Genomic DNA, 17,036 nt, shown 5'->3' with positions numbered 1-17,036 from the left:
GTGGCCTTCAGGTAACATGGCGGCTGACTCCGTGAAGAGGACCCGCTCCCTATGTAGACATGAAGGACTCATTCTAAGCTAATACACTAATGAAAACATAGTTATGAATATTATATTACATTTCTGCTAATAAATCCCCTGAAATGTTTCACACTGTTCCTTTAAACATTATTGATTGATGAAAAAGAACAACTTTAAATCATCTTGTGCATTTTATTTTTTAGAAATGTTGAGTGTGGAAGCAAAAGCTGTGGTGTCTCTGTCGTCCACACACTAAGAACAAGAACGACTTAAAAGCCTTTTTTCTTTTTTTTTTGGGGGTGGACATCCAAATATAGAAATAGGACGAAATACTGAAATATTAATCTTGAACCAAAGAATCCAGGAAAACACAGTTTTGCTTCTACACCTCGCAGTTCAGGAGTCATGAGCAAAAAATATATAAGATGCTTTATAAATAGCCACCTAAAAAAACTCACTCATCACGTGTCTGGGAATTTTTAGGAATCTGTGAAGTTGTTTTTGTCCTGCTAACAATCACAGATGCATAAATGTGTCACCAAATATATGATCTACTTGGTGGAGGCCACAGAAAGAAAACAACATGAACAACAAGATAATTCAGTGTCTTAAAAGGAAAAGAAATATGAACGCACAAACCCCAAAAAGACAATTAAACAAGTACAAAAGACTGAAAAACTAGAAGCAACAGACTGTAAACTAATGTGGGATTATGTAAACACATGCTGATGACAATTTGCTGGCATGTTAAGTAGACTGTAAACAGTTGCTGCCGGATTATGTAAGTGAATATGAGAAAGAAATGGATTACAAACATTGTGCCGTTTTCTCCAAAGCAAAGCAATAAAGAGAATAAAAATATGAGCAACACAACACTGTAGCAACAAACTGTAAACCGCTGCTGGAGTAAAAATATGGATACTGTAAATTGTGTGAGAGCTCCTGCGTTTCAGTGATACGGTTCTGTGTTGTTGCATCGAGGCTGTAAAAAGATTTTCAATTCACAAGTTGGTCCCTTGGTGAGCTTTGGAATCAATCGCTCTCTGAAATCTTATGAAGGAGTTTCAGCCAACTTAATATGCAACGATAGATTTGATCCACTATTGATAAGTGCAGTGAACTAATGTGAGCTTCCCGCTACCTGACAGAAGCCCTCTTCTAAATCCGGACCGGGCAAATGGCCTGGAGAAGCTTCCACATTCATTACATCTGATATAATAAATATCAGATGTAATACATCATCATGGGAAGCATAGTGGTTCTGCCGCTCTGTAAACAGCTCTCACTATCCATCAATTCAAAAGTTTCCAACTCAATAGTCCTTTTCTTACCTGCGATTGATCGATGAGATGGAGGACTGAATGTTCTGGCTCTGAATGAATATTATCTGGTTGATGTAACTTGCTGTTTGTTTTAAGTCTGTTGTCTCTTTTCAACACGTTCTCGTCCCAACTCCTGAGCGCATGATGCCAAAATTGCTTGACTGCCGAGTGATAAAGTACCCGGATCATCCGGCGATCTTCCGCATCCATTGGGCCCATAGGGGCAGGTAGTAGCAGTAGCATTTCCTTTAACCCCGCCTCCCAGCCATCGCTCCAGTCCTCAGTCTGGGGCTCATTCACATGAACGGAGGAAGGGAAATCACTCTGGATTCAGCTATTAGTGAATTTTACAACTTTTAGGACCTTTAAGGACCTAATCTTTCACAATGTAAGTCTATGGGAAAAAGTATTTTTGGGGCAATTAGCACCACGTGACAGACACGGAAGTTGTAATACCACCGTTTGGCCACTATGAAAATTTGCTTCAAAGCCCGACTCTCTTCCTGGAGGCTTGTGTCAGACCCCGCGGCGTCACTTTTTAGTCGCAGTACACATGTCCTTAATGTTGTGAATTAAACAAAAACGCTTGATTAGGTTTAGGCAACAAAAACACTTAATTAGGTTTAGGAAAAAACAACATGGTTGGGCTTAGAACTACTACGTTTGACGTTGTGAATGTCAAAGTGAAACGTAACGTACGGGACATGAACAGCGGGCTCCTGGATGAAAGCCTCCATCCCGCCCACCCTTTGTCTCTTTTGCTTTTTAAACTACGTCACCACAGCATTTTCCCTGAATGTTTACTGTTGCCGTGGATGGGTTTACATTGTAGTTAATGGAACGCCCGGTGCGTAACATACCGATGCTAAAGGGTGCCTTGTACTGCGGCTGAACGTCGACAGCCGTGACACATTGTCGGTATTTGATGCCCTGGGAATGAGAACGGGCTGCTTTTTTATGTGAAACATTTTATGTTGTTTTTAACTTTTTGCTGTTTGATCTGATCTGATTAAAAATGTCAACGGGATTATCCTGGTAAAATTTTTAAATATTCACATAATTATAAGTTTGAATCTGATACCCTGGGCATAAGATGGGGTTTGTAGGTGTGTGAGACTAAAACAAACAGGGATAAGTAAAGTGAAAGCAGTAGGATGTTTCCATGCAGTTACCAGTTAGATACGGGAGTCAACAGCCATCTTAGCTAGTTTTCCCCAAATCATGAGCTCATAGCAGCTTACTGCAACACAATCACGCTCTGGTAGCGAGGTACCGACACCCTGCAGAGCACACAAACTGATTAGAAACGTGTCGGCTCCACATCCTGGTGAGATCAAATGATTAGCTGTGATTTTTCTCTGCAGGTCAGACCACCACTTTGCTGCGGCCATTACAGCCTGCGAATGGAAGTTTGAAATGTGTGACTGATATGTAAATGTGTAACCTGAGAACCACGGCGTTTATATCCTAGAGCCTGGTGAAGAGCTTCCCTTTGTCAAAAACTCCATAATGCATCAGTTCAGTTACAGCAGTGTGGGGTTAAATTAGTATTAAAACTTATTTCTACCTCATACTGTGTTGTTTATTCACATCAATAGAGCTAAACGAGACCCACAAATGTCAGCCGCACTGTGTGAATCTTGAAGCCAAAGCGATTCATGCATACATTGTTAGTTTCCTTCCTTTAATTGCGACCACCTCAAACATGCCCAGAGTTGCCCAATTATCACACGACAGCCAACAACAGTTTGCATTCTGTGACTCAGCTCCTGCCGCCTGGCTGTGATGACGCACACGCTCAATAAAGTCCAAACATCTTACTTCATGTTTCTTGGACTCACATCTGCAACAAAGCTGAGCAGAGAAACTGTGTCAAGGGTGGAACTACAGTGACGTGTATCTACAAGTACACACAACTTTGTCTTCTACAGTGTGTGCTGTATCTGTGTCTGTTTGATTATCATTCTGCTCTGCTCATATTAGCAAACCCCGATCTCATGGGAGGTGTACGAATGACGCATGTCATTTGTACGCCGCTTTTCGCATGTCATTCCTACACCACACAACAAAACTACGGTAAAGTCTGCAGGAAAATCGTCATGGTTGGGCTTAAAGTAAGTAGGTAAACTAAGTAAAATATGTATGGAAACAATGTCACATAAGTATGGAAAACACGTCATAAATGTCATTAATGTAACATACAAAACAAGCAAAACACCGGTCTTGAGGTTAAAAGTCCTGTGTTTGTTGGACCCACCCACCATAAGCAGTGTTCATGCTTTTTATTCTACGTCACTAGCTCTGAGTGTAGCATATTTACGTGGATGCGTTTGCATTGTAGTCAGTACAGACAGTACAGACCACATTGCGAACAAATGACACGCCAAAAGCAAGAACGGCATTCTTATTGCACACTAAATGCCTTGTGCATTATTGTGTCAATCATTCGCCTAGTTATTTTAAAAAAATATATTTTTATAGATATCAAACACTATAATAATTGCTTACAATACGCTGACCCCAGAACAGTGTTTTTTATGTTAAATGTGTGATAAAAATGATTAGGTCAAGCCCAAAATCATAAATTTGCCTCGAGGGGCTTTACAATCTGTACAGGATACGACACCCTCTGTCCTTTACAGTACGACCCTCACTGATTACAAAAATAAGAAGCCACTCTGTATGAATCATGAAACATCATGATTTGCTCTGTGCTACATCTTTGTAATCAGGAGACATGTTAAACTGATTGTGCGTTCGAGGCAATCTCTCATTGTGTACGTCAATGCTAAATTAATAAGAGCTGTTTGCAAACCATCTACCAGTGGAAACTAAACACCAGAACAACCAGGACTGATAAAAATAATCAATCAAAATAACTAATGAGCGCCACGGAAACGCAGCTGAGATGTGGGAACAAATGGATCCAAAACTCATTGAGACTTTCATGCAGTCTGTCCAGAGAGCTACCAGCACCGCTGAAGGGTATCCCACTCCAGCTATCAAGCATCAAGGTCAGGCATGTGGCAGCCCAAATTATATCTATGCTGGAATTATTCAAGTGGGTAAAAAAAATGATGACTTGTTTTGCACAATGGGTCATCTGCAAATATGCGACTGGCTGCTTTTTCAATCACGCTAGACCAAACAATTTGACAAACAGAGGGAAACACTTGATTGTTCCTAATGGGAGTTGTGTTACTTTATACAGTATGATGTCATGACCTTGAAGTTGCTGCATAACACGAAAATGTGTGTTGGTGTGTTTCTAAGTTATAACCACACATACATTTTGTTCTTAGTTTAGTTTTCAGTTTTTTTTCATTCTCAGGTCCTGCTGTAACAATAACTTGACAGCATGAGTTACTAATATGTGTGCATTTTAGGGCTTATGTGTTAACGCAAATGTGTTTCAACGCCACTAATTTCTTTAACGCATTAACGCAACATGTGATTTTTAGGTTGTATCGCAAAGGAGTCTAAATAACGCTTCAAAGTTGCGCTCAAATTTAGGCAAAAAACTGTCATAGCTATTTTCAAAGGGGTCCCTTGACCTCGGACCTCAAGACATGTGAATGAAAATGGGTTCTCTGGGTACCCACAAGTCTCTCCTTTACAGACATGCACACTTTATGATAATCACATGCAGTTTTGGGGCAAGTCATAGTCAAGTCAGCACACTGACACACTGACAGCTGTTGTTGTCTGTTGGGCTGCAGTTTGCCATGTTATGATTTGAGCATGTATTTTTTTATACTAAATGCAGTACCTGTGAGGGTTTCTGGACAATATTTGTCATTGTTTTGTGTTGTTAATTGATTTCCAATAATAAATATATACATACATTTGCATAAAGCAGCATATTTGCCCACTCCCATGTTGATTAGAGTATTAAATACTTGACAAATCTCCCTTTAAGGCACATTTTAAAAACATAAAAAATGTGTGATTTATCAAGATTAAATATTTTAATAGATTGACCGCCCTGGTACATTTGTATTCCCCTTCCCCCTATGCCACCTGCAGGGCTCTGTGTAAATGTGAAGTGGGGGTTGATCTTACCGGGCATGTGCACCATCCTGCAGCTGCACACTCGCAGGACCTCGTTGGTCTCGCAGAGCAGGCGACAGGCGCTGATGCTGTATGTGTCGTATCCCGGGAACTTCTCTTTGCTGGTGGAGCGGCAGTTCCCCCAGGGCTGGGGCAGGTAGGTCAGCTAAGCACACAGAGATTTATTAGACCCCAGTCTGAACCACCACGGGGCGAACGGTTGCACAGAGAAGAGTAATCTGGTGGGGGGGGTTGGGGAAGCGGCGACGGTGGGCTGTGATGAAGAAGACCTACCCTCTGCTCCTGACATGAAACAAAGGTCTGGAAGCCCGGAGAGACGCCGAAGCCCAGCTGGTGGATGTAGGGAGGCTCGTCCTGACTGTGGATCTGAACTCGGATGCCGGCCTCCAGGGACGTCTCATCTTCAGGATGAAACAGAGCACGGAGCATTGCAAAGAGATAGTTCAAGGGAATTTCAGACGGCTGTCTCATCTGACAGCTAACTGAAAACCATATTTCAGTCATGTTTGAAAAACACGCCAGTAGGGATTAATATTATGTGACAACTACAATGCAAACACAAATCTGAGGTAGAGTATTGTGTTCAGGAATTTCCTCTTACAGATCACATTTTCCAGGTTGCAGGGATGCAATCAAAAAATGCATTATTTACAGTACGTGACCCAGAGGAAATGTTTGCAGGTTATTTTAAAGCCCAGCGGAGGTATCTCACGCTGTGGCATATGATGGGATTACATTGGACAAATAGTTTTGAGGCTTACTTGTCTCTCTCCAGATGGGCAGATACTCATCCTGCTGGATATCCAACATGATCTCCAGCCCATTTCCCATTCCGCCCTGCTTGCTTTTCCTGGATGTCGTCTTGTTGCCATTAAAAGTGTAGCATTTCCCATATCTGGTGTAAACCTGGAAGAGAAAAGATTCCTATCATGAGCATCACCATAAACATGACAAAGTCCAAACGCTGGCTGTGACAACATCATACTGGTGGTGCATTGCAATGAAGGCAGATATGGAAGAAAGAATAAATAAACAAGCCGAGCGTCTGCCTGGGCAAGTTACTGATTATTACCCATAAACCTCTGGATGCAGTCTGCTGGCTGGCTCAGTCCCTTATGGACTTTGATAAACTGTATTTGAATGAATTCCCAACACCCACCGCATAAAGCCTGCACAATGCTGCTCAATAGTACTATCAGCCCACTGAAATATCAAATGGCATAAGAGATTCTTTAATCTTCCTTCAAAAGAAAACAAAAGACAATAAGTGAGAGGCATCATGTCACCACCTATCAGAGGAGCTGTCTCTGCGGGGGACACATCATCTCTTTGTTTATGCGTCTCCTCTAAACTGCTGCACTGCAGAAAAATGTCCATCTTACAGAGCATTTATCTGGTATCTCCTCTGAGTTATAGAGGGACAATCCCTGGTCTACATGGAAACAAAAAGGTAAAAACAAAAAGCCAAAACAGAGGATGGGAACCTGCCATCACTCCCAAATTGACTGATAAATATTTTAATAATAACAGATTAAAACTAGAGAAAATCTAAGTTATTCATATTTTTTTTTATCCTGATTAAAATTTGATTAAATCTGTAATATGTTGTGAAAAACACAAAATGCTTATTACAAATCATTCATTAACCGTTCGCTAAACCCCTCCCCCAAGCAGTGATGATCCAATCACAGCTTAGCAACCGTAACCAGGCATGGCTGGCCTGTCAAGCTTTGGATTTCTCCACATGCTGAAGCAGCGTGCATAAAGGGCTTTAATGACAGCTTTTAAACTGTGTGGGGGGTCGTGTATTGGCATAAGTGTAAGGAACGGACTAAATGTACTAAAGGTAGGCTATACCTTCAGTAAGCTAGCGTTACGTTTGCCGAACACATTGGTGAAAAAGCATATTTTTTTAATCATAACAGGATCATAATAAAGCAAAATAACAGTCTCATCTCACATTTTTTCATTATTGTACTTATAATACTTGGACTAACAAACTCTACACTGCAATACAAGAACAATATTGTTTTCCTCAACGGTCTCACAGGAAGGCGTATCAATAGCACGACATTACAAGGACATTCCACATGTCATGAGGACGCATTTTAGCCTTTTTACTCATCATTTGTGCGCCACGCAACAAAACTATGGTAACGTCCGCAGTTTAGGCAACAAAACCACTTAGTTAGGATTAGGAAAAAAATCACGGTTGGGCTTAAAATAAGTACGTAAACTAAGTAAAATACGTACAGAAACAACATGACATAACTATGGAAAACACGTCACAAACGTTACAAAACATTGGATCCATCAACTTCTCCACCTCTCCGCCATAAGTACTCTTTCTCGCTTTTTATTCTACCTCTCTAGTTCTGAGCATGGCATATTTATGCAGATGCGTTTACATTGAATGGCGTACAAATGACACGCCAAAAGAAAGAAAGGCGTGATTATTACATGCTAAATGCCTTGCACATTATCGTGGCATTCATACGCCTTTTCGGGCAAACGGGATGTTTTTTCTTTATGCCATCTACTTGGATCAACTGGTGAGGACGTTGACATTTTGCCTTAGATATGTTAGCTTTAGCCTTTTGGCACAATAATATGCATGCACCCATCAAGTTCATTATTAAAGACACATTTCCAACATTTCATTTTAAAACGAGTTAGCTGGAAACATCAACAAGCCGTTCAACAAGCAGTTTTCATTTTAGCAACCGCTGGCTAGAAACGCAAAACCCTGCTTTTGTTTTACTCTGTGAAGACTCATTGTTTCAAAAAATTACAGAGAGGTAAATCTGCCACCGTTTTCATTGTAAACTGCATCTGTGACATGTGCGAGAATGGAAAGCTTGACATGCTTAGCAACAGTAACTAAGGGTGGCGGGGCAAGTATATGTGGGCATGTATGTTCTGCTTAAAACATTTCACAAATCAGATGACATCATTATTATTCAGGTGTTTTGTGAAAAGGCCGAAACAAGTAAGACAAGTAAAACAAAAGTCACTTAATTTGCCTCGGTTCTGGCTTTAAGGCTTTTGAGAATGCCACACACGTCAACAACTATCCAACTATCATGAGAGTAGTGCTTTCTCCTCTAAACACATTTATAATACATCATAATGCGTCTTTCCACAGAGCAAAAACAATAATCTATTGGATTCATTTTGCCCAAACATCAAATAAAAGAGGACAGTGATGAAACCATTAAAGCCGAAAGAATCACATGTCAGGAGAGGTCAACCGACAAGTCGCTAGAGAAATGGCAGTGAAATAACAATCGGGCCGAATAGACGGCAGACGTATCATTAAAGAGACACTGCGACCGTCCCAGCCTCCTCCGAAACATCGACATCTGTGTTCTGACTTTGATATCAGCTTGATCCACCTAATGAGTGCTGTGATGTCTAAATAAGGGATGCTGGTGGAACAACAGACACTCTCATTTACAGACCACAGGGTGTATTCACATCTGAGACGGCTGAACAACAAATCAAAGTCACGGTTGTGAGGTTCGGTCCCGTAATTCCCTGGAACAGTGGCAATTTAGCAATATCCACAACAGTGATTAGAGCAAGAAATGAGTACCATTTACAAAAGCTCTGCGTTTAGAAGTAGAGCTGTATTTTATGCAATAATAGACCTGGAGGCTTTTGATCTGTGAGTGTGTGCGCATGCATGTTTGTAATGAGTGTTTTTGAATGCATTACAAATGGTAACCTTCAAAGTGAGTCTTAGTTGAGGATTCAGAGAAAAGGCTGACACAATGACAGATCTCAGTTCGGGTGAAGAGTGTAGGAGCAAAGAGGCGAAACTCAACTGCTGTTTTGACAATAGCCGCTAGATGGTGCTGCGGTTTTCCATTTTGGACTGAAAACGCCAATGAGTCCATAGCCATGAATGTATAAAGATAGTCTGTAAATCAGAGGATCATTTTTTTGGAGGTAAATCAACTTCCCAGTATGAACATTTAAACAGCACTCATTTAAATAATTATGTCCTAAAAGTTGTAAAATTCACTAATAGTCGAATCCAGGGTCCCACCCTGCACACTCATATGACATATCCGGTTCTGCCAGCTTCCTGCTAACTGTATGCAACTGTAATAATGAATATATTGGCTGTTATTAATCACTTTTATTATCTCATAATAGACCCATGATCTGTATGCTGTAAGCCTGTACCGCGGGGGATGTATTAACGTCTCTGTTCCCAAACAACCGGCTATCGGCCAGTAGCTAGTAGCGCTAGTAGCATGACATAAACAGAATTTAATGGAGTTATAGGCTATTTACTAACAGGCAGGGCAAAAGCACAGGACACAACCTCTTATACATCCATGGTCTGTGGTCTATTGGGCATTGATTTTGATTCTGGAGGTCCTTGACATGAAAAAGTTTGAGATTGCTCTCAAAATCTGTGTGCTTGATTTTTCTAACTTCCATTTATTTCCATCGATCCCTTTATGCTCCTCTGGGAAGCGGCCGAGCAAAATAGTTTAATAAATAAATAAGTAAGTAAGTAAATAGTCATAATAGTATGCAAATTTATAATGTTTTTTATTGTTCAACACAGGACATTTCAGTAGAGACATTAAAATTATGACAATAGAATAGAAATCATTTTGTAGGTGGACGTTTTACTGGCATCCGGCTTTCAGTCCAAAATGGGGAAGGCGTTAACTTACAAAGGGGTCTCCATTGTAAAAAAAAAAAAAAAGTTCTGCTAGCCACTCAGCATTTCGTTGTAAACTGCAGCATCTTTCCAGCCAGTGTGATTAGAAAATGGGGGGTTGCGAAGTGGGGGCGGGGGCCGGGAAGAAGTATTCAAGTGTGACTTTTGACTGACATGTGCTATTAGGTTGAAATGGTTTAATCTCTATTTGGCTGGTGCGGAGCAGTTGAGGAGGTAAGCTGCACTTATCATTGATCCTCCCGCCGTTCATTGACACACTTAAGCCTCCGCAGGCAGACTTTATCTGATGGAGCAGGCAACAGAGGCAAAGGAGGATTTCACTTTAGAAACGCTCAAAACACCCCGACCAAGTGCCTGGGTTCCGCTCTAAAACTTTGGGCTCTGGAGGACGCTGGTGCGTTCACAAATGATGTCCCCAGAGAGTACGGCGAAGTTTTCCCATCATCTTATCCAGGAAATGGTTGTTGGCAGAGCTTCCACTGGTTTATTTCTCTTCCTCTGAACCCCCCCTCCCTCTCTCTTCTCTGTCTGCATCTGCAACGTGATTGATGGAGCATTTTTCTCTTGTTACATCTCGCACCGAATTTAGCAAAGGTATCAGGGCTGACTTGGGCAATTCCCAAGTGGGGACTTGGCACTGTTGTTGACAAGCTGAAACAGAGCAGCAGCATGGCAGTTACAAACCAAATGAAAAGAGGTTTTTGTACTCCTCTGAGTGACTCAAGTTGTTTACAAGAGCTAATTATTGCGGCACTTAATGTAGCATTGTTCACTTTGTTGTCATCCGGAGGTCTTAAACGATATCACTCCGTTCAGCAGACGTTTAGATGGTAATGGAAAACAGATCCAAATGTTTTTCAGTTCCATATCATTCTGTGAGGTCTGAATACAAACCTGAAACTCTCTTACACTTAATATGATGTTGTTCTGTTATGTACTGTATGTAGTGTATTTGCATAATATTATTACTCCATTTCTCCATATTGTGATTCTACTATTCAAGGATGGATTATCTACTGGCCCGGGGCCCCTATAACCTCAGGGGTCCCAAAGGCCCCATGTTCACCGTGTAGCAATTTGCTTGAATAATTGATGATTTGTTTGGTAATGGTGTGTGCACCACTAAGAAACAATATAAACTGTAAATGAGATGGGCCTTCGAGGGATATAATAAATATTCTTGTATTAATAATGGACCACTTGACTACTTGTATATGATAGGACCTGCTTGGTTGCAGGACCCCGAAACCAAAGTAATGTTGTCATTTACATTTGTGCTTTTTTCTACAGTGACAAAGTGTTTTCTTTGAAAACTGCATATTGTTTTGTTTTTACGGCCTGCAACTGAACTGTGTTTTTTCTTTATTCTTTATTGTAAAATGCTCTGTCCTGTTCCTTGTTTCCTTGTCACTGCCACTCCTACTTCTGACTCTGTATATATGACACCTATTGGATGTCTGAGGGATCCGTGTTCTCTTCCTCTTCCTCAGGTTTCTCCTATTTTTTGAGTACATTTTTGTCCTTATTCAAATGGAGGTTACAAGGATAGAAGGTTTCTTATGTTCACACTGTAAAACTTCCTGAGACAAATCTGTGATTCTGAAGTTAGCTCAACTTGACTAGACTAGACAGTGGACGTATAAACGCATTAAGTTGGAGCCCTCGTCTACAGCGGCAACATACTTTGGAAAGATGCCTGACTTCGTGTCATTTGCATATACTGTACCTCACCAATTACAGCGTAACTGTCTTAAATGTCAATTCATTATGTGTCTTTTGGCAGTGTTTTTTCTTCCAAAGGGCCTTGTTTTATTCTCTGTCTCTCCATGCTAAATGCATTAGGAGACCAACCCCTTACCATGTAATTCATAAGCCCTAGTGGGGGAAACCCTTTAAAACCCTCTTTATGGCCGTGATCTGACAGTCCCATGGCACTTTTCCTTTTAAATAACCTGCAGGAATCACTTCAGTGCTTCTCCGGAGGACATCTATTTCCAGGCGGGCTGCGTGTCGCCGGGCGGCTCTGCGAGTATGAGGAGGGAGGATTTGAATTCATTTACGGAGGGTGGTAGAATATGCCACAGCACTGATTGGCAGTTGAAAACCATTAAGGCCGGCTCATGCAGGTTTAAGGTTGAGACAGAGCGTTCCTTGATTTAATGGCTTCCTTACAACCTCCCAACAGAAGGACTCGAATCACAATGTGACATGAACTGAATATTTATGCAGGACCAACGGTGTATGCAACAGGACTGCAGGTCAATGCACTGCAAAAATCTCTCTCTCGTCCAGTTTTTAATCTATTATCAACTTTTTTAATAGACAATGTGATGATCAAACCATTAACCATTCAGTTTGTTTTCAGTTTTGTCTGTTATAAGGGAAACTGCACTAAGAGGTAATGGATCTGGCTTATCCCATTGGCTGACATCATCTTGTTGTAAGAAAACCATACTAGTTATGAAGCATACACATAGAAAATAGACAAAATGTAACTGCAGGAGAGAGCTGTTTTACAGAGAACATTCTTTACTTTCCTGCTATGAAGACAAAGAATTAGGAAGTATAAATGTTTGGCGATATCCACACTGCAGCTAAAAGTGTCCTAGTTCACATTTTTTATGGACTATATGGACAGGTGATGCCTGCAGGTTGGATTTTATTATTCAAAAGTCCCTGTTACACAACCAGCCAAATAAATAAATCACAATTTCCATGACAATGCATAAATCTCACATTATGCATATGAGACGGTGCCATCGCTTTTTGCCCAACCTGCACTGGAGGACAAAAGGACGTACTGTAACAATGGGAAGCCAAATAGCTGCCTCAAAAAGTATTTAGGGAGACACCCCAGTTCGGTCAAAACTGTTGTTGCCAACAGGCATTACAAGGATGTACAAAAAGGATGTGATGTCTTAGGTCCTTCTGGGGAGAGGAAAAGAAAAATGTGAGGAATGAGTCTTCAAAAGAGAGAAGCTAAATTTACAGAGTGAATATTTTTGCTGCATTTCTTCCTTTCTTACCCTGGCATGCAATAGTCCCATTTGTGTCCTGGATACAGAACTTTACTCTATGAGTTTTTCCTTCTCACACTCTCAATACAGACAGAGATTCTTCACTAGCACCAAAAAGGAAGAATAGACGGTGATAAAGCAACTCTAAACTGCATGTGATCTTCTGTTAAACAACAAAAGAGGTAGAGGTAAAGCTAAAGATGATCTCCACATCGTCATCGCTGCTATTTATGCGTACACTTCTACTCTGCTTTTAACTTCTTTTGACATTAATTAGAAGACGGGTTCAGGGATCGGTGGATTCTCTCACCAGATTTCTTACAGCAGTTCTTTGAGTACACTTGCACAATTCATGATTTCCTGAAATAGCCCTGAATAGAAAAAAACCCCTCTGACCTTCTCGTGGGGTGAACAAAACATTAGCAACACCTTTCAATATAACACAGTCGACAACAACACTACAGCTGCAGCTGAATAAAAACCTGACACGGTGACAACAAAAACAGCTTCATTAAGATATGGTGTATTACAGTGCCATTGCATTGCATTAGATTTGACACTAAGGGTGCAACTAACGATTATTTTCACTGTTAATTAATCTGTTGATTATTGTTGTTTGGTATATAAAATGTCTCAACTCAAAGATGTTCAGTTTACTGTCATAGAGGAGTAAAGAAACCAGAAAATATTGACATTTAAGAAGCTGAAATGTTTCTTAAAACAATACTCAAACCGATTAATCGATTATCAAAATAGTTGGCGACTAATTTAATATTTGACAACTGCAGCTCTATTTGACACAAACTGCTATTTCAGGGTATTTTCTTAGATGATCCCAAACTCAAAAACATAAAAAATCCTTTCACAATCTTTCTCTACTGTGACAGGACCTTCAGGAGTCTAGCGAAATCATGATGAACAAGGCTACCAGCAAGGCTGCAGAGATTCTGAACATTTCTTTTTTAGCTCGAGATTAGGAGAGGAAAAATGATAGTGATGTGTTAACTCAGCGCACATGTCTGAAAAACTGACAAGTAGTGATAAGAACTCATTCCCAAATCTTTCCTTCTTCCCAATGCACCACGGTTAAGCTGCATAATTCATAAATAATCCTCAATCAAATGTCAGGCAGATTGCTTTTATCCTGGGTCAGCGCTTTGAGATCTCTACAACAGTGGGGAGTAAATACAAATCTAGCAAACATCATAACCCCCATCTCCCTGATATGTTCAGAGAAAACAGTTTGGCCAAACAGACGAGAGGCTCAGACACGAAGCCTAAACAGACTGGAATGTGAGGCGCACACGTTTTGCACCATTAACCTCCATCTCAATGCCGGCGCCGGGGAACGCAGCTTTTGGATTGCCATTCAACACATTACAGTTATTGTGTATCAATTCCGACCTTCATTATGCCACCGAGTGCCGAGATCTCAATGGTAGTTTAATACAGTCATTCAAGTGAGGTAAATACTGTGCAATCAGCGGGCTGTCATCGCGGTTGGTCTTACTCTCCTGTTGGGCAGAATAACATGTTTAATAAATGTGGTAATTTCCACAAATTGTCATAAGAAATGTAAATGAAGGCTGGATATAATGAGCGCTCCCAGCAGACCTTCTGATTAATACGAAAAAAAATAACCTTTTGTGATTGAATTGGGCTCTGACCCACTGTGTTCATGATCAAACATTGAGCTACACTACAGGGTGGTGAACTTACTCGATCATTTCAAGTCTACGTTTCGCTCTCCCTTTTGACTAAATACCATACATTAAAAAGATGAACTCTGATATAAACCTGCAGGGCTTGTTTCAGTCATTAGTGTAGGAGTTCTGACTCATCTCTTCGCTGCCTTTCCTGCCCTCTTTCTGGTTTCCTCCGACAGAGCATCAAAAATAAGTGGAGCACCAAAGTCAGAACAGTGCACTCAGCAAACCTCTCTCTCTTCAAATGTTAGTATTCCCATTCCCCCCACCCCTCCCCTCCCATGCTGCTATTCCCCGCATATCCGAGCATACTCAGCTAATGGAGCAGTGAGAGATGCTCTTGAAAAAGAGGTTGAAAATGGACAGGCTCTCCAGCACAATACAGCAACTCACAAATAGAATAGTCCACTACATGCAGCACTCTCGGAGATGTGAAAGCTTCCTTTGAGTACAGTCTGCACTAACATCATGGCCGCGGGCCCATAAAGGTGCTGTTTTATAAATGTGATTAGAAACTACTGTCATAATGGGGATAATTCATCTGGATCACCACAGTGAGACAGGTCCCTAATCAGCCTTTATGTGTAATTGAGATGAATCATTTCCTGCAGAGAGAGCCTGTGCCTGGGTCCAACCAAAATGGTAATAATTCTTGACCTTAAGAGTCCAACTGAACAGCGCCTATTAATTATGCTCCATATGGAACAATAGTTGTCATTATCCATTTATCTCTGATGGAATGAGTCAACCTGGATGATGGTTGGGGGTGGGAATCACCTGAGGACCCACAATACGATATTATCACGATATGGTCTTATTGCGATTTTAACATTTTGCGATATGCTGAGTATTGAGATAAGATATATTGAGATTTATTACCTTTTTTTCAACTGCAAATTATGCAGTTTGTCAACATCTGTTTTATCTAATAAGATACAGTTTTCACTTTGTTCATCTCAGAGTTTTCATTCACATATCTTGAGGTCAGAGGTCAAGGGACCCCTTTGAAAATGGCCACGCCAGTTTTTCCTCGCCAAAATTTTGCGTAAGTTCGGAGCGTTATTTAGCCTCCGTCACAACAAGCTAACATGACATGGTTGGTACCAATCGATCCCTTAGGTTTTCTAGTTTCATATGATACCAGTATCTTCTTCTAGCTTTAAGACTGAGCCTACAACAGCCTCTGAAAGACAATATAGCTGTCGGGCCTATTGGCGGGCTGTCACATTGTTAATAGGTTAATAGTTTATATAATAAAACAGGGCTATCAAAGTTAACGTGATAATAGTGCGTTAACACCTATTCGTTTTAACACCACAAATTTCTTTGACACAATTAAACGTTTTAATGTGAAGATACTGGCATACTATGAAACTAAAAAACCTGAGGAATCCATTGGTACCAACGATGTCATGCTAGCTTGTCGCAAAGGAGGTTAAATAACGCTCCAAACTTACTTTAAATATTGGCGAGGAAAAACTGGCATGGCCATTTTTAAAGAGATCTCTTGACCTGTAACCTCAAGATATATGAATGAAAATGGGTTCTATGGGTACCCACGAGTCTCCCCTTTACAGACATGCCCACTTTATGATAATCACATGCAGTTTTGGGGCAAGTCATAGTCAAGTCAGCACACTGACACACTGACAGCTGTTGTTGCCTGTTGGGCTGCAGTTTGCCATGTTATGATTAGAGCATATTGTTTTATGCTAAATGCAGTACCTGTGAGGGTTTCTGGACAATATTTGTCATCATTTTGTGTTGTTAATTGATTTACAATAATAAATATATACATACATTTGCATAAAGCAGCATATTTGCCCACTCCCATGTTGATAATAGTATTAAATACTTGACAAATCTCCCTTTAAGGTACATTTTGAACAGATAAAACATGTGTGATTCATTTTCAATTAATCTTTATTAAGTATTGACAATAATGCGCTTAATTTTAATCCTCTAGATAATAGCTCAAAAACAGCTACAAATGTATAATCCCGGCATGTTGGAGTGATCCTACTGTCAAACTCTGGTTCATCTGAGTCATTTAGGATCCTCCCCGTCTAACCCTTACAGTACAGCGCCTCTGGTTAAGCTATGGTTATTTTTCGGCCTGTGGTGGTTTAGGAACAATTTCAGGCTATTTATTCCACTCCAGCGCTCAGGGTCATGGCTCAGAAGAGTCGAGTACAGT

The 17,036-nt window shown here is 40.7% G+C and overlaps 1 protein-coding gene across 2 annotated transcripts in view; it reads right to left on the bottom strand.

Moving 5' to 3' along the window:
* asic4a (acid-sensing (proton-gated) ion channel family member 4a) overlaps positions 1-17,036 on the bottom strand; it is a 98,551-nt gene that overhangs the window by 10,835 nt on the left and 70,680 nt on the right. For both annotated transcript variants that reach the window (XM_037789943.1, XM_037789944.1), the window contains exons 2-4: positions 6,176-6,320; positions 5,688-5,815; positions 5,406-5,559 (exon numbers count right to left, since the gene is read on the bottom strand). In XM_037789943.1, the coding sequence (XP_037645871.1) occupies positions 5,406-5,559; positions 5,688-5,815; positions 6,176-6,320 (427 nt within the window). The remainder of the gene's footprint in view (positions 1-5,405; positions 5,560-5,687; positions 5,816-6,175; positions 6,321-17,036) is intronic.

The sequence above is a fragment of the Sebastes umbrosus genome, chromosome 13, assembly GCF_015220745.1.
Source record: "Sebastes umbrosus isolate fSebUmb1 chromosome 13, fSebUmb1.pri, whole genome shotgun sequence".
NCBI lineage: Eukaryota > Metazoa > Chordata > Actinopteri > Perciformes > Sebastidae > Sebastes > Sebastes umbrosus.
The sequence above is the reverse complement of the archived record's forward strand: the minus strand, read 5'-3'. Positions and strand labels throughout refer to the sequence as shown.